Source organism: Erpetoichthys calabaricus, chromosome 8 (genome assembly GCF_900747795.2).
Source record: "Erpetoichthys calabaricus chromosome 8, fErpCal1.3, whole genome shotgun sequence".
NCBI classification, from domain to species: Eukaryota; Metazoa; Chordata; class Cladistia; order Polypteriformes; family Polypteridae; genus Erpetoichthys; species Erpetoichthys calabaricus.
The window spans coordinates 138,190,051-138,213,626 of NC_041401.2; the positions used below are offsets into that span (position 1 = coordinate 138,190,051).

The 23,576-nt window shown below is 36.9% G+C and overlaps 1 protein-coding gene across 2 annotated transcripts; it reads right to left on the reverse strand.

Moving 5' to 3' along the window:
• Nucleotides 1-4,757: 4,757 nt before the first annotated feature.
• etv5a (ETS variant transcription factor 5a) lies at nt 4,758-20,566 on the reverse strand. Of its 2 annotated transcripts, none has more exons than XM_028807528.2 (13): nt 20,386-20,566; nt 18,237-18,369; nt 17,351-17,438; nt 17,223-17,270; nt 15,920-15,970; nt 12,481-12,610; nt 12,048-12,320; nt 11,023-11,309; nt 9,373-9,435; nt 8,714-8,782; nt 7,623-7,792; nt 7,428-7,529; nt 4,758-6,537 (listed from the first exon to the last, which is right to left on the reverse strand). In XM_028807528.2, the coding sequence occupies exons 2-13, from the start codon at nt 18,282-18,284 to the stop codon at nt 6,310-6,312; spliced, it is 1,557 nt and encodes a 518-aa protein (XP_028663361.1). In that variant the 5' UTR covers nt 18,285-18,369; nt 20,386-20,566; the 3' UTR covers nt 4,758-6,309. The 2 variants fall into 2 exon arrangements, with proteins under 2 accessions (XP_028663361.1, XP_051787341.1); XM_051931381.1 differs by lacking the exon at nt 20,386-20,566 and adding an exon at nt 19,321-19,339.
• Between the last annotated feature and the right edge of the window lie 3,010 nt (nt 20,567-23,576).

Genomic DNA, 23,576 nt, shown 5'->3' on the forward strand with positions numbered 1-23,576 from the left:
ATAAAATGTTAGGTTATATAGTTAAAAGTGTTGAATTTAAATCAAGTGACTATATAACGTACTCATGAGACTGCATCTGGAGTATTGTATTATCACACATGTTCACCAGGAGGTCATTTTCTGGGCTTGTCAGAGGTAAGCTCTACCAAAAGGGGACACAAGGGGTAGGTAGTGCTGACTATCTTGTTTCTTTTCTTACCCACAGGTCTTGCCCAATGAGGGCAGCTGACTTCACCCCTTCTGATCCCGGGGATTATAAGAGCACAGCACTCCTGGAAGGAGGCATCTCATTTGGGGAAAAGTAACTTGAAGCCTCATTGCTCTGCAGAGCCATATCGATTTAGCCAAAAACAAACAGCGTTTTTGTTCTATTTTGCGCCATCATGTACCTGCTATTTTGATTAAATTTATTAGTTCGCTTGACCTGGTTGACACTTCAGCATTTCATTGCGTATTCCTCTCAGTCGACAACAGTATGCAGTTGTGGTCACCAAGTTACAAGAAAGACATAGCAGCACCTGAAGCTGTGCAGAGGAGATCAATCAAGTGCATCCTAAGACATAAGGACATGTCCTACTGTGACAGACTCAGAGAATTACACAAGGTTAGTCTCAAGCAGAGGAGACTGTGTGCAGAACTAATCCAGGCCTTCAAAGTTCTTGAAGGCATTGATAAAGTAGATCTAACCCTAAACAATAGAGATATGCCAGGTACCTCAGGTTCTTTGGATTTATGGCTACTTTGTCGGGACCTTATGTACAGTAGCGGTGACTTGAAACCAAGACATCAGCTTTGAATGTTTTGCCATTGTGATTGCCAAACTAGTTCCAGATGTCAGAGTGTTCGTTTAAGGTCATTCCCTCACTTTGGTTTATGGCTTGTGGTATTCCCTGGTTTTGCCTTTTTGGTTGACACGCTGGCTGGGTTACCTCTACATAGATTTATTGTGAAGGAGTGAGGGTGTATATGCATGGCTAACCCTGAATTGAACTGGTATTCAAACTTGTGACAATTGTTACCAGGATAAGCCCCATCCCTAGAGACCCAGCGAAATTGGACGGAGTTGTGTCTATGACTGATTAAATGAGACACAAATAGACAGAAGTGCTAATACACAGTGTATTACTACGGCTTTCACTGCAGTATGCAGTGCATGCAGCCATTTTGGATTGACATTATGGTCTGAATTCGGAAAAACTTGGAATTCACAATTTCTGGTTTGGAAATCTGACTTAAGGGGGTGTTCCAGTTGAAAATTCTGACAAGGAAACTGGAAATTTTGACTTCCCAGTTCAAATAGAAGGCAGCATGATGTTAAAGAAGTCAACATAACAAATTACAAAAAGACAAGTCTATTTTCGGGGGAGTAGAGTGCTGCTTTAAAAATTGCTTATCCTGTTAAACATTTCATAATTCTAATAATAGAAGGAAAGCTCAACATAATAAAAATGTCAGAAGATAAGATAATGGAATTGTCTCAACATTCACTTACGTTGTATCCACGAATCCTGTTGAGAGTCATGGTGGCAACAGGCTGAGTCAGGAAGACCAGAACAGATAAGGAGTATAAGAAGTCCTGAGTGTCCTCTGTCATCTCCCATTGGACAATCTGTAGCGGTCTGGTGACAGCCAGATTCACACCGCCAATAGGATGGGGATATATTTTTTTGGTGGGGATTCCAGGAACACACCCAGCCTTGGCCCGACCTGCACACACTTATAGACAGAGACACGAATCAAACAAACGAGTGAAATATATTAACTGTAAAATTAAATATAAACAACAAAAATCAGACAACCCTCCCCTTCGGCAATACAATTATAACACACAACAATCAACCCAAACAATAAACACTAATGACAATGTCCCTATCACAGTTTCAATGCAGCAGAAACAAATGAAACAGTATGTAGTAAAGAAAACGATGACAATTCCCAGAACAATTTCCATAATAAATTAATTAAACAGTTCTACCTGTAGTCCTGAGTGGTGTGGGGTGAGACTTGTGGGAGCGCTTCCTCTGAAGACGCACAACGACTAATCCCACCACTATACACACGATAGGCAGGTATGAGTCTGTCCATTAATCTTTGTGAGAAACAATCCAAGGTATAAATGACTTTATAGAGGTTATGTTGGATGGGACACACGGGATACACAGAAACACAGTCCGCCCCTTACTGCTTCACCGGCCCCCTTTTGAAGTTTTCCACTGGCCCTTCTTGTCCCCAGCAGTTCCTGTTCCTGTTTCAGACATCCAATGAGGGCAATCCCCTTTAGGGCTGCTGGGAAATGGAGTCCTTCCTGCAGTAGCACTGCTACAAACTTATGGTACCTGCTTTAAGGACAATGCTACTGAGATGGGCTCTAGCAGTCTGTGACCCTGTAATGAAACTGGTAGCTTCTGATAATGAACAGATGGATCAGACAGTTTATCATTCCAAATGGCAACTCTGTAAATAATCAAACTCTCGGCTTCATTGAGAATGCTGGCTTAGGTTGATCTTACAACTAACCAGCAATTCCTGCGGAGTATGAAGCAAGCAAGGATCAGTTCAGCCGTACCATCCAGTTTATCAATAACCTGGGAAAATGTATAAAACCTGCTTTAAATCTTACACTTTTAACTTCTAATTGGCACAGAACTACAAATCATATCGATTTTTGACAATAACTACTGGCACTGACAGGATGCTGTCAAATATTTCATTAGTTCCTATAACAGAGACCTCTTAAACAAGTACATCACACCTAATAGCAAGCTGATACCTCATTTGCTCTTCAAGCAGCTTAACTTCATTAGAGTATAGAACTAACAAGGTGCTAAAATTGTTATTTTGAGGCACAAGCTCAGCTGTATCCTATAGTTTGTATAAATAGCTAGTAACAGACCTCACTTGCAAATAACTGGATCCATCTTAGCTTCATGCCATCTGGGATATTTGTGTAAGCATTCTAGGACTTTCCTAACTTTGTGACACACAGCAATGAATTGTTGGGGGAAAAAAAGGACCATTTGATGATGTGAACACTGCTGACTTGAAGGGATGCACCAGATCAGGAATGTTCAGATATAATCTGCCATTCAAACCTTGCTATGCTTATATCAAAGGAGGGAATATCTACCATAAAAGCATGCCTACAGAATTATATCTTCTTCCTATTGGTTCTTAAAAGACTGAAGATATGAAGACCATCACCTCTTTGGTTTGCTTGAATAAGTTGCCTAATTTTTACCTCAGTTCCATATGCTATTTATTTATCTGACACCTGCTACTCTTGCATGAAACTGTATTCTTTTTTATATATGTGTGTATATACAGTATATATTTTCACACACAAAAACAGTCACGTCTATGAGATGCTGTAAGGAGTAAAAGGAGTACAGAGTAAGGATAATCTCCAAGATGTTGCTCTGCTCTACATCAAACATATATGTAAAGCTGACTCTTGCCTGTCAAAACACCCACTAAATAACCAGAAGGATCGTGCTCTTATTCTCAGTATCCTTGGCGGCAAAGTAATGTACACATGGGAGCCTCACTTAGTAAGGCAACTTGCCTATATCACTGTGTTATTCAGTGATAAATTTCTTTGACATTGCTCAGTGGTAATCAAAATTTACCCTGTCAATTTCTCTATATCGTCTTATGAAGAATCAAATTTATGCAGGAACATGGGTTAATTTTTTTAAAATATCTTGTTAAAATAGATGCTGCAAGAAAGGAGAAATGCCAATATCCAGATAACTGTAAAACATCAATTAAATCCTGCATAATTTTAATTTCATTTCGTTTTGTTCTTTCAGACAGTTTTAAAATTGCATAGGTTTGCTAAAATGACTGGAGAAAAAAAAAAAAAAAGAACGAAGATGCGTTTCAATTATGTTCATTCTCCCCTAATGCCCCAACAGCATTCTTCAACTAACCACTGTTAGATTATTGTCCCATCTCATTGAAAATGCTTATTATTACAGAATTAAAATCCACTAATGGAGCTATAAAGAGAACAAGGGTTCCCAAAAGCACTCCGGTTGCTTTTATCTGATCAATGTGTCAGTCTGATGGCATCGCTTACAGGAAATCAAATCACACAGCACTCTAGGATTTCAAGCTATTGAATCATATTCCCTCTAAAATTCATTTTTTATTAATTGCATTGTTGGATTTAATTCTGAACACATACTTAAAATTACACAGATGTATTTTGCACATATATTGTTCGGAGTAAAAAAGCTAGACTTTTCAGTACAGTAACAGGGAAGAAATCCACTCTTTTCGTAAGAATAAGGTGTATTTTCAAACAATCATTAATTTCTTTGAGCAACAATTTATGGATATTATATGGTTAACTCATCGATGCTGCAAAATTTAAACATTTCCTAATTCTCATAGCTGATCTGAGTAGTAAATGTGTAAAGATGCCACTCTGCTTAAACTGGAGACTAGGAGTGCAATGCACACTTTAGAAAATTATATTTCAAAAAACTCAAAAAAAAAAAATCATAAATATTTTTCTTCCAAGAAATAAAAGAAATGCAAAGAAAAGGTTAATTCATTTTTTAACCATATACATGACTATTTCTAGAAACTGGCTTATTTAAAAAAAACAAATGTGGTAAAGTGCCATTTAAAGTTTCATTCTGTACTCACATATACACATAGTATACACACACCTCTGCATATACACATACACCTCTGTCTCACTTATCCGTTAAGTACATTTTTTTGAGTTCCAAAGGACAAAAAGTCAAGCGTTTAAGCAGGAAAAAAAAAACATTTTATTGTACACAGTACAGACTGTAAACTCGGCAGTGCGATGTACACATTGTGGAAAAATTCAGGAAAGAAGCTGCCTATACAAGCTTGGATCACTTTGGACCTCGGTGGATAGACAATACTAAAATCAATGTCTTCCGAGACCTTGGCAGTACCTTGTGCTCCAATTCACTCCAAGAGCATGTAATTTCTGAAATTACTATAGCACAAGAACTGTAGTTGTATAGGGGATTATACAGATATACATATTTGTAAAAGGCAAAACTATACAGCATATACAATAATTTGAAAACTGATGCAGCCTTTGCAAAAATATATATATTTTTCTTCAAAACAACTCCATGAAACATTAAAAATGCAGAGAACTTTACATAAACCATCTCATTATAGAATTACAGATTAGCGATATGTCATTGGGCAGTAGCCTGTTTTAATACTCCACGCAAACACGGGCAGAGAGCGGACAATCCTTAGCATTTTTCTAAAAACATAAAAAATAAAAATTACAGGAAGGCAGGCTCTCAGAATATTCAATTGCTGGGGTATTAAATGGGAATGATTGTACAAATCCCCTTCAATATAACAAGCACCTGAAGAAAAAGGGAACGAAAAAAATCTGTAATTCCAGTCTGTCAAAATCCTTGTAGGAGTGCAGTGCCAATAATAAAAAATAAAAGTTATTTAAGCTCTAAATACAAAAAAAACCCTAAAAAAATCTCTTTGTAATATATATTTATAAATTCTTCCAAAAACTTCAGAAAATACTGTCATTTATCCCTTTTGTCACAAAATATCCCTCTGCTACCAGTTTCCTAGGAGCAGTTAAGTGTTAGGAAGGACTGCTTGGTCACTTCCAATGGCAGCAGAGTATACTCAACGTGGCTTGTATCTGCACACAAAAATGAGCAGACCTGCTCGAGATGTTCAAAACCAGTTCTTAAAATGCAAATTTGATTTACCAAAAGCCATACTAAACAAGCAATCGTCAAGAAGGGCCTGCTCGTTCAGATACTCATGGTCACAGAACTTTGTTTTTTTTTTTTTATTTTAAAAGGATGTTACAGCAGTATTTAGTGTTGTTTAAAGCCCTTTCAAAAATTCAGTGACTCTGATTATACATTTCAAAAAGGCAGCTATACAACAGTGTGGCCAGAAGCTAAAACAAGGTTTTAAAAAGCAGATTGTCAATACAGAAATGAATGCTACAAAGTCACGCAATCAAAGTAGAATTATCAGCAGCCTTCCTTCTCCATTTTAAACTCTGCCTTCACAGAAGCAATGTTTGTTCATTCATCTATCACTGTGGGTGGCTGGAAAAAGACAGAAACCCCAGCTGCACCTCCATTACAGACACAAACCTGGGCCATTTCCAGGACAGCAGACTTGTTGTGTATCAAAGAGCAAATGTGCCTATTTGCAAGCACTCAGTAATTTAAACAAGTGTATTTATGTCCTTCCAAATGAAAATGAAATAGAAAGCATTGAAACAGGAAAGTCAAGAAGCCTCCCTTTTGTAGTCCAAGTGAGAGGTCAATAGACATAGCCCTCATGGAATGGCAAGCCTCCCATACACTGATCCCCCCCATCCAGTATATATGGAGTATTATCCTCATAATGTGTCAAAGGCAGCGTATCATCGTCCACCTGTGGGCAGTCTGGGTCTGGTTTCAGGCATGGCCTTTGGTTGTCAGGGAATGCCATGGAGAACAAAGCTTCTGGATCACAAACAAACTTATAAACATACCGCTCTCCAGCCACCTGCAAAGAAAGGAAAGCAAGATTAGACATGCAATTCAGGAACAAAAGACAGCTAAAAGTAAACTACAATGCTAAACCGACTTAGTGAATCTTAATGGGATGACCGTTTTCTCTGAATGTCCCAAAGTAGTACAGTAAAGCCACAGAAAAAATGCTTGAACCAAATAAAGTGTGTTTAAGTCAGCTAAATTTCTGGGCATGATCTTCATCTCTAGATAGATCTTTGCTAACTACAATCTAGGAAACTGCTCCTTACATTCATATAATAAATAAAATGGCCTTTTCACCTATCTAGGGGACTAACCAATGCAAAATTTACCACGCAAACACCCGGTGAAAGTGAATATAAGCTTTAATGTTTAATTGTTACCCCAATGTTAAAATTATGGCAATTCAAAAGTTATTTATTCTTCTTAATATATAGTGCTCTGGATCAGGCAGACCACCAAAAGCAAAAACCAACAAGGAGTAAGAGTTCAGAAATTGTTATGCTCTCTCAATGTTGCAGCACAAAAACTACATGGATCTTTCACACCTCCAATATAATGTTAAATATATGTTCTTAATAAATAATACAATTTTAGTGTGCCTTTTTCTGTAATCAAAAAGCTTTAGAAATATTCAAAAGGACACAAGGGAAAAAAGTTAATAATTAAAACTGGACAGAAGCTAATAGCAGCAGTATCAAAAGTAAATATGAAGCACATAATTCTGCATTAGCACTTTAAAAGAAACCTAGCTCTGGTAAATAATAATGGTACATTATTTAACTGCAATGATGTACAATTTTACTTTCTGAAGAAAAAAATAGAAAAAAAATAAAATAATGTTTTTGTGTTACCAGGAAACATACTGTTGGTCTAATAGTGCAACACAAAATAAAAATGTACCTTTTGCATAATTCCCTTCTCATAGTAATAGCGCAGAGAACGACTGAGTTTATCATAATTCATGGCAGGACGGTTTTTCTGGATGCCCCAACGACGAGCCACCTGTGCAAAGAGAAGTATGTATGCATGACAACTCTAGAACCACCACGTAGACACATGTTCTTCAGGACATCTTTAAAGAAAAGCAGTACTTACTTCTTCAGGCTCAATAAGTTTAAATTCCATGCCACGACCAGTCCAAGCAATAAAGTGACCATTTGCAGGATCATCTAGCAGAGTAACAAGAAACTGCCAAAGCTGTAAGGAACCCCTCCGCTGATAAGGGGGTGCATCACGATATATTGGGGACTCTTGTTTTATTTTGCCTATTTGGCAGGGAGAAAGGGGGGGGGGGGGGTATTAAGGATTATTACAAAAGTGCAGAAAACATGCATTTTAAATCAGTTTTTATTACCAATATGTAACAATGCAGCAATTGTCTACTTATCAAACAGGCTTCATTCAATTAGGGTGACAGACAAAGGTGTAACAAAATATACCTTTCGTGTACTGTCTTATCATGGCAAAGCCCACATGATCACAACAGGTGAAGCAACACCCCCACCTGGAACTAATGTTGGCTGTGACAAGACTGTTACTGGTTCACTTGCATGTGCTCAATTTTAGAGCCTAGTTATTTGAGGACCTTAGATAGCAGTAAAGGCTCACTTGGGCAGAGCTACAAGTGTAGCTGCTGCGGGTGAAATAATCAGGTCTGAAAATCCCCAAAATATAATTTATGACTGTTCCAACTCACTAATCATAGACTGAAATAATTAATGTACTTTCTCTACCCCCCAAATTAATTCCTGACTACGCTCCTGGGCAGAATATAAAAATCAATGGAAAAGTAAGCAGGCTGGACATTGAACCCGATATGCAAATCCTTTTTTGGTAGCAATTATAGGTATGCAAGATCATTATTGTCACGTGCACAAAGTACAGTGAAATTCTTACTCGCATGTGTTAATCAACATGCTGCCTCTGCCACCATGATTAGCGAGTATAACCACTGTACTTCACAGTTCTAGCGACTGTACCACTTTGTTTCCCAACACTTCAATGCTTTCCTGATTAAACTTCTCACTTACTACAAAAAAAAAAAAAAAACCTTAATCTGTCTTAAGTAATGACCACTCAAAAAGTATACTTAACCACAACTGAATATCAACAGCTGTTGAAAACTAATACCAATTTATGCAAGTTTATAGAATCTAAAAGTAAAAAATAAATACATTTAAACTCACCATCAAGCCTTTCAGGAACAACACAGGTGTCATCGTAGTAAAGACGGGGATCCCGATCATAAGGAAAGGCTGATAAATAATAAAAGAAACAAATACATTAAATAAGTAAATAAAAACAAACAAAACAATTGATTATAGGCTTGAAGTTATACAACAGTTTAACACTTCGTTGAAGCCAGGTGTTTTTAAAGTTAGATAGCTACAGGAAGGAGGTTCAGCTGTGGATAGCGCTTGCCATGTCCTTATCTAGTGAGTGGTTACACAAAAACTACTTTTACTTGGGGTTTAACGGGCTTTGTGTTCCTATATCCGCTCTCCCCCTGCAAACACATATAACCACACCTCTGTGATCTGCAAAATGACAATGCTCAGTTGAGAAGCTGCTACTACTGGTTTGGTTGTTAAAAGTAGCATTGTGTACAGTACATTTATTTCAGAACAAAAAATAAGGGATTTTGTAGAAATTGTTTGGTTTCTAAATGCTGAAGATCTTTACATATTTCATTACCCATATATTCCCCCAAAGAAAAAGGTACTCTAGCTTCTGACAGTCATATTTATTGAAATAAAGCAAAACAGAAGTGGGTTCACTTAACTATTAAATTACTCCTGTCAATTGAAGCCAAGCCCAAAGTGTAGCCAGAATAAAGTGGACTTACTGTCATGGTTGTTGCGGTAGAAACCTCCACCCCTTCCAAATGAGGACTGGCAGTTAGGCACTTCTATAACAGAAAAGAGTTTGAAGGATGATTTCATATGTTGGTATTGTTTAATCAAAAATGCTTTTTGCTACAGGTTTGATAAAATATGGACTAATATAAAAATCAAAGAAAGCCAATTTAAACAATCAATAAAAGCAAAAATGCAAAGAACAAACATCTCCTCAAGCCCTCTCAAAAACTCTAACTGAACTCTGCAAAGAAATCTAAGGGTGGCAAATAAAGGATGCCCAAGCATGTCTAATCACACAAAGCTTTCATGAGAGACAGAGAAGAAAATGTAAGAGTTGAGACATGGGGCAGTAACAATGATCACCGGACACCTGTGTCAGAAAAAAATTCGATGCCCTGTTAATTTACCCCACAGAGAGCTCAAGAAAAGTTAAAAAATATAGTATTTCCATAAAATGAATAAAATATAATCTAGCCTAAGTCCAGTCTGAGGCTGTCAAATTCATTGCCACTAAGCAGAACAGTCTGCTAGAAATAAGAAAAAAGACATCTAGAAAGGCTTCAGGTATTTTTGAGAAGACACCAAAGCTTTTTTCTTCTTTCAACGCCAGGGGGAATAGCAATTTCCCATCCTACGCCAAACTTTAATTATAAAAATGCATGTCTGCATCTGTGCTTGCACAGTGTGATACACCCCTGTGCTGCTTCAAGAATTGTTACCATTTTCCATTTCACCAACTTGCCATATTATTCCAATGTGTACTACTTCCACCCACACTGTACTCTTGAACAGGGAAACTGTGATAAAAGCTGGTGTATAGAATTTTAATTATTAAGGGCTTCAGGAGCTGCTACACAAGCCCTTGTATTTTATAAAGGACACCTATGTGAAAATGAAACCAGAAGTTCACAGATCTGCTTAACAATGACATAATAATAACAGTGTAAAGCCAAAAAGATAACAAGTTAAAAAATACTGCTTAGCTTTTCTTTTCTGTTTTTTAACTATATAGATGTCTCATCTGTGCTGCACTCTACTCCAACCACATGCCACATAGCCTCCTCCACTGCTTAACCACAAGCCACATTGCCTCCCCTGATGTTTAACCGCAATGTTATGATTGATATCACAATGTGGTCCTTCCTTTAAAGTTAAATCTCTGCCATCTGTTCAGTCTCTACCCCAGACCCCTCCCCAACATCCTCCATACATCCACCCCAGTGTGGAATATTTATAGCCATTAAGGCGATTAGCAGATTTACAGTTACATCACTAGCCTGCCTAGTCACAAAGCTACATAGCTCTTCAAAAGGAGAGCATAAAAATTAAACACAGCAGCTCCCAGACACATGCCACTCAAACAAACATTCATTTATGTATTTGCAGTAAGACTAAGGATTTACTTTCAGGGTTTTACTCCATCTTGGTCAAGATGGGTAATCTCGGTCATCAGCTGCAACATGCTTTCCTAACAGCCATTCTAACAATCAGCCACTTACTTAAACCTTTGATGGTACCTCTCTATCATAATACTTGCTTTCCTTTCCTTCATTCCAAATACATTAAAAAGAATATTGGATTTTACAAAAGTTGGTTATTCAACAGAATATTACAAAACAAACATATCCATCACTTACCAGAATCAAAGCAGTAGTCATGGGGCTCCTGCTTGATGTTAAGAGAATGGGGGTTATGGAATTGTGGTTGGGGTGGTGCCATAGCGTGTTCTCTGTAACGGGGATCTGGTAGTTCCTGTTTAAAGCCTTGAGGTGGTGCAGGTACAAGAGGTTCTGACAGCTGTCGGTGATAAGGAGGCCTGCCATCTCGGGAAGCAGTGCTGGCAGCTTGAGGGGGATATGGTGGGCATCTGCGGGGTTCAGCAGGTGGAAGAGGAAGGCATGGTTCTGACAGCTGACGATGGAACCTGATCAAAACAATATTTACATGTAATTTTAACTTTATAAGGCTTAATGTGTCTAAGGCCATAATATCCCACAGCAATATATATATATATTTTTATTAATTAACAAAATAGACTATATACTTGGTGTAATGCTAAAAGAGTTTTGCTGTGACTGCTACAAAAGGTACATATTTCAGGCTCTCATTTCATCATAAAGTTGTTTTAAGTATCAATGTACATACTATATCTTAGAGAGGACCAATAATTAATCCCTGTCATCACACTGGTATCAATTCCATGCAACAGCATTCTGGCCCAGAGTCAAACTGGAGATTCTCACGGTGTGGTATTTTTAACATTGCTGTTCTACATGAAGACTACTGACTAATGAGGGATAAATGAACCATTACAAGTACTAACTTTTCTAAAGACTTAATGTCTTGTTCACTGTACTTTTTGAGGCAAGCTGTGAACAGTCCACACTAGTTGAACTTCACCTTTCCTACATCACAGGATAATTTATCCAGAAATACTGTGTATTTATTTTTCAATAAAATAAAACAAACTCAAATGGTGATTATCAGTTTTTATATTGGCTCTGTCATTCAAATATTAGTACTTTACTGCAAAAAGGATTCTGTGGCTACTGGACATAACAGTATTAGACTGGTAGATACATAGTGCAGCTGGTTCAGTCTTATCAGTGGGGAAGATTCATAACACTTGCTCTAAACAAGAAATGAAACATACATTTCTTACCTATGTTCTGGGCCATACTGTCCATCAGAATGAGCCAAGGGTGGGCAGGGCACTGCAAACGTGGGTGTCTGAGAACCAAGTTGACGAGTATTCTGAATATGGGTCTGTTCATGGACTTGTCCAGCTGGAAGTGTTTGTCCAATACCTGGAGGAGGTGTCTGTTTGTGAAGTGGAGGCTGTGCCCCAGCAGTGTGTCCAGACCCACATGGGGACACAGGCGTTGAAGGAGGAGTTAATGGCTTGAACCCAGTAGATGGCTTCCTGTCATAGGCACTACAAAAACAAACAGAGGATTTAAAAAATTAGGAACTCAAAAATCAAAATTGGTCATTAACTTTTGATTGAATTTTTTCCTGTTAATTGTTTTTATTTGGTTTAAATAATTCCAAACCCACATCCCCATGAACCAAGACAAAGTAATACACACTATTACCTGTAGTTGTAAAGGCACTTCTCCCCATAGTGGGTGTTGAGGTTCTGGTCACGGTTGCAGGGAGAGAGCTCCTCAGATGGACTGTGCAGTTCACGTTTGATCTTGGTTGGAGGAGGGCCATGGAACACCACTAAAAATAATAAACATTCATTACCAGAGGCCGGAACAGACCAGAAAAAAATTATATATAAATATATAAAAAAAATTATTTTATATTCTAACAGACAATTGTTCTGCCTGGACAAAGAAGTAGTTTAAAGCAATGGGTGAAAGTTAGTAACTAGAGTGTATGTCCTGCACTGGATTCCAGTGTAGGAAGAAAGTGAAGTTAGGACAACTGAGGGGATTTTTGAAGTAATGACCATCAAAAGATCACAGCTGAACAGCACAATCCACACGACTACGGTAAAAGGAGCTAGGCTGCCAGATGTAGTTATAATGATTACTTAGTCAATGGAAGATCTGCAAATGGATGCAGGCCTGCCTGGCGGTCAACCAAACCACAGTGTGCGTCTGCAGTGCTTCACTCAAGCATTTTTGAGAGGCACAAGACAAGAAGTGAAGCACACAGCTGTAAGCTATACTTGCAAACTCACGCATACATGCACACACTGCTTTAGGGCCTGCATAATGTGCACCATAGTTTGATAAAGAAAACTATTCATGAGAAACTACAAATAAATAGTAAAATCCATCTCATTACAAAAAAAAAAAAAAGTTTTATTTGTGAGATTGTTCTACACTAATGTCTAATGTAAGTAATGTATCCCCTGTGTACCCCCCAAAATATTTTGAACTGAGTAAACAAAGCACCAATAATAGTTTGACACTGACTTCTTCCAAATTAGTTTTTCTGTTTTGAGTGGGATGAAAAAAGTTGGGAAATGTTGTTCTAATCTTGGAAAAAAATCAAAAGCCAAAAAAGAGAGGAAGCCAATTCTGTCTCCTCGACTTTCCCATATGCAACATGAGCTTCAAATCAGATTAACCTCCCATATCATGTGACACAGCTCAGAACTAGGGGGTGGAGGCAAGGGCAACTTTAAATCATAGACCATGCAAGTTCCTTAACAGATGTTCTAAATAATCAACAGACTTAGCAGCTGGAACAGAGGGCCTGCAAAAGAGGTCCCCATGAGGGTTCACAGAGCTCTAATAGCAAAATGCTGCTGAACTATAGACAACTCACTCCAAAGCATCACTCATGCTAGAAAGCAAGGTGATCAGCACCAACAGATAAATCAGTGGCTATGCAGCTTAAAGTTTAAAGTTTAAAGAGCAGACCAAAACATTATTATTAAAAATCTATCAATCATATCCTTATCAAGTACTGTATAAGTACAAAGTAAATCATCTTCTTTTTTCCTCCCAATAATTGAAGTTTTATGTCTTACAACATTTATGACAAGATTAACGAGAACCACAATGAAATTAGAATTCTCTTGTCTAGAATGATCATGAAATTTACTCATTAATTCTCAGATGTCACGGCAAATATGCTATTGTTTAACATCAAGGACATGCAAAATCAAAAGCAGAGAGAAATGACTAACTGATGTTTTTCAATAAGACTTAACACCCCACCTATCGACACCACCCAAAACTCCCCTAAAGGCATAAAGTTTCATGCTGCAAGAGGAGACCACAGCTATAGAATGGTCACTATGGCAACAGACCAGCTGAGACTAGATCTAGCCTGCAAGCAAAATCACACTACTGTAGTGCTAAGGGAAAATCAGGAACCTCGGGGAATCAAAAGATGATGACTTTGCAGCAATGAGAACAAAGACAAAACGTCTGAGGATCAAAGATAAATGAAGACAAATGTGGGGGGTAAATATAAACAAAAAAACAAGGCTAAAAGTTGAGGGTGTGGTTTAGGCTAGGACTTGTGATTCAAATTTGCAAGTGTTAGAAGTACACACAGGTTTAAAAACTTGTAAACTGACATATTTGCAAAATACTTGTATTATTTCTCAGCTACTTTCTAGCACACTAAAGGAAACGATCGTCATATTGTTAAAACCATTTTAATAATGAGGGCTCTTATTTCCATTTACAATTTTAACCTAATGGGTAGATAATCCTCCTATTTTTTTTATCACAGACACCTTAATTGGAAATGTATTAAATAAAGAATTATATTCTACCAAATTCAAGACACATAGTTTAGCTGGGCTATGCAACAGAGAAACGCCACACCCTTGTCTTACACTTGTATGGATGGATGGATGGATTTTCAACAACATTTTACAATTTGATGATGTTTGGGTATTCTGCTTTTTCCCTGTGATATTTCCAGATGGTGACAGACCATTTTGGTTCAGGGGCAAATTCAGTTTACTGTAGACTGACAAACTTTTTTTTAATTTTGATGTTAGCTTTACTTTTTATTCTCAAAAGCCCACAGATGTGTAGACTCTCAATATTTATTTATATTGGATTATCTTTTTTATGCAATCGTTATGCATGTTAGGGCAAAAAAAAAGTAGATTAAGAAAGATGGGCTTCAAATACTGTTCAATGCTTATCGTTACCAAAACACCAAGATGTTAAACTCATTAAGAGCCCTGTAAACCACTAACTTAAAGTTATTTGTTCCTACTATAATGTGCCCCCATATTTTTCCATGGGGCTTATTCCAACAGCATCTGACACAAGGCATAAGCCAATCCTTAAAAGGATACTGGCCCACTGTGGGGCAGAGGCTAATTTAGTGCCAAAACCTACTATGCAAGTCTTTAGGATGTGGTAGGAAACCCAAGTAAAAAATGCAAATTTCACAAAGACAGTGGTCAGGAATCAAATCCAGGCTACTTAAGTGTTGATTGGACACTTTTCTACCACAGATTGTAAAATTAAAACTTGCTAATACAAATACAGTATCTCTGCAATGGACAGAGTTGGCATTCTGGTATTTGTCAGTACAGTGTGTATTCGAACACTTACGATTAATTGGAAAAATGTGGGTGATGAAGCTTAACTTAAAGAGAATAAAGCAACACGAAAATGTATTACATTAAACAAATTGCACTTTAAGAATGGGCATTATGTATAGGGCAGGCATGAACGGTTTATTAAACAAGCAGAAATTGTTGGTTAGACTTAACAGTTATCGGTTAGACATCTTAATAGCATTTACCACAAGATTTAACACAAAATTTCCAAAACACAACATAGACAATAAAAATCACCCAACATCTATAGTGAGAAGATTTATTATAAATCTCTAGATGTGTGATTTCAAAACAGTCATTCAAAATAAAAAATATAGTTAATAACTTTGAATGATGCTATGATTTGATCAGTCAGTGACTATAAAACGGTTTGACATCTTTGCTCCTGTACTCACTAGCATGGATTTGAGCAGATATTCTAAAGCACCAAAGAATGAAGACACTGCAAATATTTACACATTGAAAGAATTTGCAGTACTTACAGTTATCTGACTGAAAATCTGGGACAAACTGCTCATCATCAGGAACCTGGGCTGCAGAAATGAAAGAGACACAAAACAAGATTGTAAATAATTAGACACACTAAAATTCTGACCCCAAACCTGAAAACCTTACAGATATATTGCCAAGCTAAATTCTGATATTAGCCAAACAATATTAACCACCTATGAAATTTGCTTGTGAATTTTAAGAGAACAACAGGTCAAATTGTAAAATAAAATGTTATTAGTGGCAGGTACAATAACTTTCTATTTGAAAAAAAAAAAAACTTTAAAGGAATGACACAAAATGAGTGTAAACTTTCCTCAGAAAGGCTTTGTATAATGCACTATACTAACTGTTATCATCTCATTAGCATTTCTAACTGGACATCACTTTATAATTGAGCATGAAAAAGACTGTATATAGTACAGGTTCATGTAATACTGACAGGTTCCTGTTGCTTCTGGAACAGACAATGGTCACTCTAGAACAGTCATTAACCTTCACCCAATCAGTTTTGAAGTTAGCCTCTCTGCCATTATGAAGCAAGGACTGTCTGTATGAAGGCATGAATGTCACATAATTTACTAATAGTTTAAATGCTTATGGTAGGCAGATTAAAATTTTTAAGTGAGATGTTTGTGTGTGCATGTGTGTATTTGTTTTAATATTTGATGCAAGCTACAAGGATTGTGCACACTCTTTCCAAATGACAAAGGAGGGGTCTTTTTTTCTCATCTTCAAACAAGGGATTTTATGTCCTGTTTTGTGCAGTATTATACTTGCTTATAATGCTATAGGTTACATTATTGGCTGATTAGCTGAAAGTGAATGGCTGTCCTGGAATTACAACTTTGATGTTGTTCCAGGAACAAAAGAAATGCTATGATGTCAGATCTACATACAATATATTGATCACCAGGAGACCAGGCCAGATCAAATGGTTGTGCTATGTACAAACAATAGATAAGGCTTGTATTACAATGAGTCATGGAACAATTATAAAAGCTGTCTTTCTACCTGAACAGTGATTTACATTCCACAAGATACAGTGCACAGCCACGGAAGCATTTTACAGCATCATAAATACATAAGGAAGATGCAGACATTTAAATGTGTTACATTATATCACTTTCCATATACTTGAGAATACAGTAATACATAAATCCAATCCAAAAATATTAAATTTATATGCAATGATGTAAATGTCTATAAAATACAAAAAGACAAGCAATAAAGCAAAACCTACTAAAAATAATTACTTGGATATTACAAGGAAGAAAAAAAAAAAAAACCACATACCTTCAGCAATCCAGATCTCCTGAAGTTGACTCAAGTCTTGGAAAAGCTCTGTGGAAGACAATAAATGATGAAGCAATCAAGCTCTTTGTCTATCTACCTTCTTTAACATAGCAGAGGTCGCCATTTACCTTCAGAATCTTGAGCCAATTCATTGTCCAAAAATTTGCGTTTTCTGTCATTCAGCTGTCTAATACGTGGCTCCTCAACACGAGAGACCTTTAAAATAAATAAGCAGATTTATTACTACTACAAAATATTTCTGAAAAAAAGATTTAAATAAGCGGTAAGGCCGATTGATGTAATCTACTAAACTGCAGCCAGAACTTTCAGTTAAGAACCTCTCCTAATAGACGTGACAAGCAGAGAAAATTTCACAATTATCTTACACTTTTCCCAATTCCCATTTGAAACCCACTTTACTAGTTTTACAGCTGGTGAAAGCCAGGGCCTGGTCTGATAATATTAAGTTCAAGGCAAGAGCCCTAATCAACCCAATATGCACATCTTTAATGTATGGGAGAAAAGCAGAAATACCTGGTGAAAAAAACCCCATGTATAAATAAGGGTAATATGCAAATTCCATACAGACTGTGACAAGGCCAAAGTCTAAACTCAGCCTCCTGGAACTATGAGACAGCAGCACTAACTACTGTAGCAGTGTGTCATCCTAACCTTAACCAGCCAGATAGAAATAAACAGAAGAAATAATGTACCAATTAGCTAATCCACCTTGACACCACAGCTTTAGAAAAGTGTTTTGTTTTAAACTACTGCCAGATCAGACTTTTCCAAGCAACAGATGGAACACCAATAGTGTGAAGAGTCATCTTGCCTAAACTCCCACACTCAGCCAAGTCCCTATATACTGCTGCAAGCTCATCCAAAGCAGCAGCCGTGCTGCTAATTACACGTGTTTTCAGTATAATACAATAAACAGTAATTGTAAATGGATTGGCTAAGGACAAAATGTATTACAGGATTGTAAATTATCCAAAAATAAATATACAAACTTACATTAGTAGAGTTCATAAAAGGAACTTGCTGATCATAAAATCCATCCATACTGCTAGCGGGCTGTGGGTGAGCCCTAAAGGGCTGTTGTATCTAACTCCGAAGGTAACGGAGATCCTTGTTTACCACCACAAATCTGCACAAATAAAAGTTAAAAGCATTCATGGATATGAATGGCTAATCAATTTACAACCAAAAAAAAATTTCACAGTATTTTTTTTCCAGTCTTCAGTGTACATGTTTGTAATCCTATTACATAAATTTAACATTTGTGCACTTTATAATTAAAGTTGTGAACCAATGATGCATTCAGACTTCACACACACATATACACACAAATTTATATATATATATATATATATATACACACACACACACACACACACACACACACACACATACCCCACATGTACACAGACAAAGCAAGTAACAGGTCAGCAATTTAACACTAGATGGTAGCTAAGCCCTTTTGAGAGATTTCTAAATGCAATGGCTGGAGCAGGACGCCACAAGTCTGAGCTTTACGTGAAATTAGTTAGAACGTGAAAACAGTGAATTGTTATTTCGGTCGTTAAATTTTGCAGTTATATTAAAGGCGCAGGGGTAGTGGCTATGGAACAGACTTCAGCTCCAGCAACTCTACTCGGTGGGTTAAAATAAAGCATAGATGGACGAATGAAAACCATGCAGGATGCAACAGGTTATGTCAGGCTGTCCATACATAGATGCGTGTTCTCCGACTCACTCCTGTGGAGAAAAATAACTATACGAAAAACAATGATGCTAGGCGCCAGCTAACCAATCCCCATGAATATGTGCATATTACCCAAATCAGGCAGTGCAAGGAAGGTAAACGCAAAAATTAATTAAAAGTACTTCTCTATCAAAATTCAAAAGAAACCTTACAAATTTAAGTGCAGATAAACGAAATACCACTTATGCACTAAAAATACTTATTACGCAAGCGTGTTCACAAAGTATCCTTCTGTTCCAAGACGAGATGCTTTATAGGCTTAGCGAATAACCATTTCATCCATTAGTATCCGGCATTTACATTTAAACGATAATCAGAAATTAATAGCATTACTTGTTGACTGATAAGATATCTCCAAAATCTGACTGGCGATCGCCTCCAGAAAATTCCAATCCAAAGTGTTGATGCGCAGCATCAGGTCTTCGTCCCCCACCATAACCAGAGCGCCAGAACAAACATCTGGGCTGCGGAGGCCGTCTCTGCACCCAGAGCACACGGACAGAGCAAAGAACCCCACCATCTTTCAACAGTCACTGCTCTTGAATTAATCTGAGCTTTGCAGCTTGATAACGAGTCAATACGACTTAAGTAGTTAAAAAGTATTTGAAAACAAAAATATAATGATGACAAAAAAGAAAAATATGTATGAGCATCAAAACAATAAGAGCCATGTCCCTCTGTTAAGTAACAGCTCACATGACTTTCTACTGTACGTTTATAAAGTAGTGATCAAAAGTCGTCATATGCTGGAAACAAATGTAAAAAGAAACTTAAGATCATACATATACATTACTTCTGCATACACTGTGCACTATGACAAAAAAGTGAGCCAAGTGGGCAAACTATTGTGGAGGTTTTAGTGCTGAAATAGATTAGTTGATCGTAATCGGTTTATGAGAGCTGTTTTTATACAAGTCCCTCTACCCCTTCGCGGCCCCCTTGTTTTTCTCAATGAAGTGAAACTTGATCTCCGTGCGCTAATCCCCCATTCAGAAAAAAAGCAGAACTGTCCATTGATAAAAAAAAAAAAGCACGGACACCGAAGGTAGGGAAAAAAAAGAAAAACAAAAGAACAATATATTCCGTCTGCACCGAACGCAATTACCAAATATGCAACTATGCTAAAATATCTTCAAAAAATACACATTAAAGCGCCCCCATACAACTTGTGCAAAGCATTAGAAAATGGTTGCCAAAGTAAATGTTCGAACGGAGAAAATGGCGTTCGCGTTTTCTTGCAAGCGTTGTATTTATAATATAGAAGAACTCGATTTGGCTCAGGCGGAGTAGAGCGATTATATTCCATCTTGCAAAAGAAACATACATATGTATGCATATATAAGCAAATTTATACCTAGTTGACACACAGAAATTTGACTTGCATGATTTAATACTCACCGTTGAAATCCTGCAGAATGTGAATTTCCCAAAGTTATTTAAACAGAGAAAGGTATTTTTTATTCTCGGAATATTCTTTTTTTTTAATCCCACGCTAACCACAACACCGCCGTCTATTGTTCACCGCTCAAGATACCAACTCTCCTCGACAGCAAAAACTTGAATGAGCCAGTCTCAATGGACGTGTCTGCTTTTCCCCGGGGCTCCGGCTTCCAGGCAGACGAGCTGCTGATTGGTAAGAAAACGAACCTTCTCCGCCAAAGTGGACCAATGGCTGACGTTGTTTAGTTTAAGCGTGTTACTATTGGCTAAGAGAATTGAATACTTGAATAGTCTTTTGAATAATTCATAAGCATGATGTCGAATCACGACGTGGGTCTGGCCTACTTTATGAATGACTGGGTTTCATTCAGAAAAAGAAGGCCAGCCTTTCGGAACAGAGTGTAGGAAGCTCTTAAACAGACAGGCGATGTTTTTTTTAAACATTGGCTGAAGAACGAGACGTTTCACAGTCACTCATTAACGTGTACTACATTGCGCTAAAGGTGAAATACGACTCATTCGCTCTGAAATAACATACGCAAGCAAAGAAGAAAATGAAAGATTTCTTTCTTTTTCAATTGATAGAAAAAGATTGCTCTGCATGTTCTTTTACCTTCAGGGCAAACGTCTTTCAAGTCGTGCGATTTTGTCAGTAAGGTCAAGTTAGGGTACAACATCAAGAAAAAAATAGCCCGGAAAAATGTACAAATTGCTAAAGTTTTTGTACAAGCTTTTTGTCTAAAATGTACTTAGAAGGGGACTTAAACTTCAAACTGGATTTCTACAGCCACTGTAGCCTGCTGCCGATGTTAAGGATGTCTTGTTCTCAGGACTGCACGGCCACACCAGAGAATTAACCTGTCGGGCTGACAGAATGTGTTAACTACATGTCACTGCACAAATCTGGTAATTATCAATCCAGTTAACAATTTCGAATGGTTTAAATCAAAGTTCTTTATTAAGCCAGGAATTTAAGGAATTGTAGGCTACATGACGATAAAAGTTATGAGCATATTTAAAAGGTCAGAAAAAAACAGGAGTGAAAAGAAAACGATTCTTCATGTTGAAAATATCAATGTAATCTTCCAAATGTAATAAAGCAGAAATGTAACTGTAACATTCTTTATTCACTCTGGAAGCTTCCGTAAATGATTCAGTGCAAAGCAGATGGTTAACTCAGAAAAGCTTTTGATTTATTAAAGCACAAGAAGTAGAACTTTACAAAAGACGCCCGTCTCCATTACTCTCTTTTGCTAACCCCTCCCCTTATTTACTCCCCTTGTTGTTCATATATTTACCTTGGTTATTTGGTTCATAACAACTTTATTTAAAACCTTAACTCACAATATACTACAGTAACTTAGTCTAGATTTAAATACTCCACAACAAACACAAGTGTGAAGACATCTTCTGAGTACTTGTCTTGGAGGCAGAAACATTATAGTGATATTCATCCATCCAACTTTCTTACCTGTTCATCTATTTAAGGGCTTCTAGTTTGAATCATGTTTGTGTGTAGAGATGGCAAGTTCATCTAATCTCCATGTGGTTTTTGATACTTAGTTTTTACCCTATATACCCAAAATACAAGTATGTATTTTAGGTTAATTGGGGATATGGCTCTGTATGATTGAATATTGTGCGCATGTGCACAAGTAGCAATACATGTGTATCTGCAAAATGAATATTCCACCCAATGTTTCTGGAAAAGTCGATCTTTTTCAGTAGATCTTAGTATTTGCCTGTCTTGGAGGACCTTCCTAAATAATTGAGAGACCAGGGAAGCTGAGCCATCTACAGGATTACATGGTCATGATTTTTGATTTATGTCATGACCCTATTAGCTATATATACTGTATAATATTTATATATATATATATATATATATATATATATATATATATATATATATATATATATAATAATGTGTATATATATACTGTATATATTTCAGGCTGTTGTACTCTGCTTTACTTTGAGCCTGTCAGTATGTGTTGAGAAGGTGTTAGTCATAGTCTTCATTTTAGCTACATTCTACTTTTTCTTGTTTGCCAGCCACTAGTATACATTGTGGCTATTTTCCATTGTGACCACTTGTAATGCTTGTCTGTAATCTTTCATATACTGCTTATTAGGGCAATACACAAGCACAGACTTTATTGTTGAACATTTTTTATCACATATATGCAGTTAATAATTCATATCCACAGCTTAAGGCTAAGTAGTCTACTTTATTCTCCATTTTATTTACACTGTTATCTTAAATGTACATAGTTAAAATGGCTCACCTTTTTTATAGATAATTAAGAATAAGAAAAAAAACTCCAAATACATGTGCATTACAGAATAAAATATGTTACATATTTTTCATGGCAAAGAGAGCATCAATATTGTTGTTTAAACATAAATGGGATACCCAGTAACAGAAGAAAAGTGAACCACAGCTATGCACAAAGATCATATTTTTAAATCGCCACTCAGAATTACATTCATTCTGTTTTGAGTGTTTAGGTTATTTCACAGGGAACAGATAAAATTAAAGTTTAATTTGCCATCATCTAGACAAATATACAGTATTTCACTGTTTTTCTACCAGATGTTGGAAGCAGGAACTAAGTGATTCGATTGCTGAAATGCATGGTATACTGGCTCAAAGAAAAAAAATAATTAATAGAAAAAATCTGAAGTCTGCAAAAGAGCATATAGACAAAGACTGTGCATGTTCATTTCAGAGGGAGTTATTGAAAGAAAAAAAAGGGTGGAAAAATAATTAACCTGCAGGCATGTGAAATACTGTACATCACCACATAGCATAGAGAACATCATTAGTATTCTTAGGCAAAAAGGAGCAGCAAACATTAAAGGTTTAAGGTAACATAAAAAAAAAATAACAGACTCACTGGTTTTACTTAATGATGCTGATACTTTGTTGTATCTTCTGTCGCTGGCAGGTAGAGAGCAGAATCAATTAACATGTAGTATTTGAATCCCCATATTGGAAAAATGTTACTTGAACATACTGTATATCCCCTATGTGTCACACCTCCACTTTTGTTTGCCCCACCAAACAAAAACCTCAACAGTGACCTCTAATTTGATGCAGTAATGTGAGGCTGAGTACAAGTGGCTAACAATATTTTAATACAGAG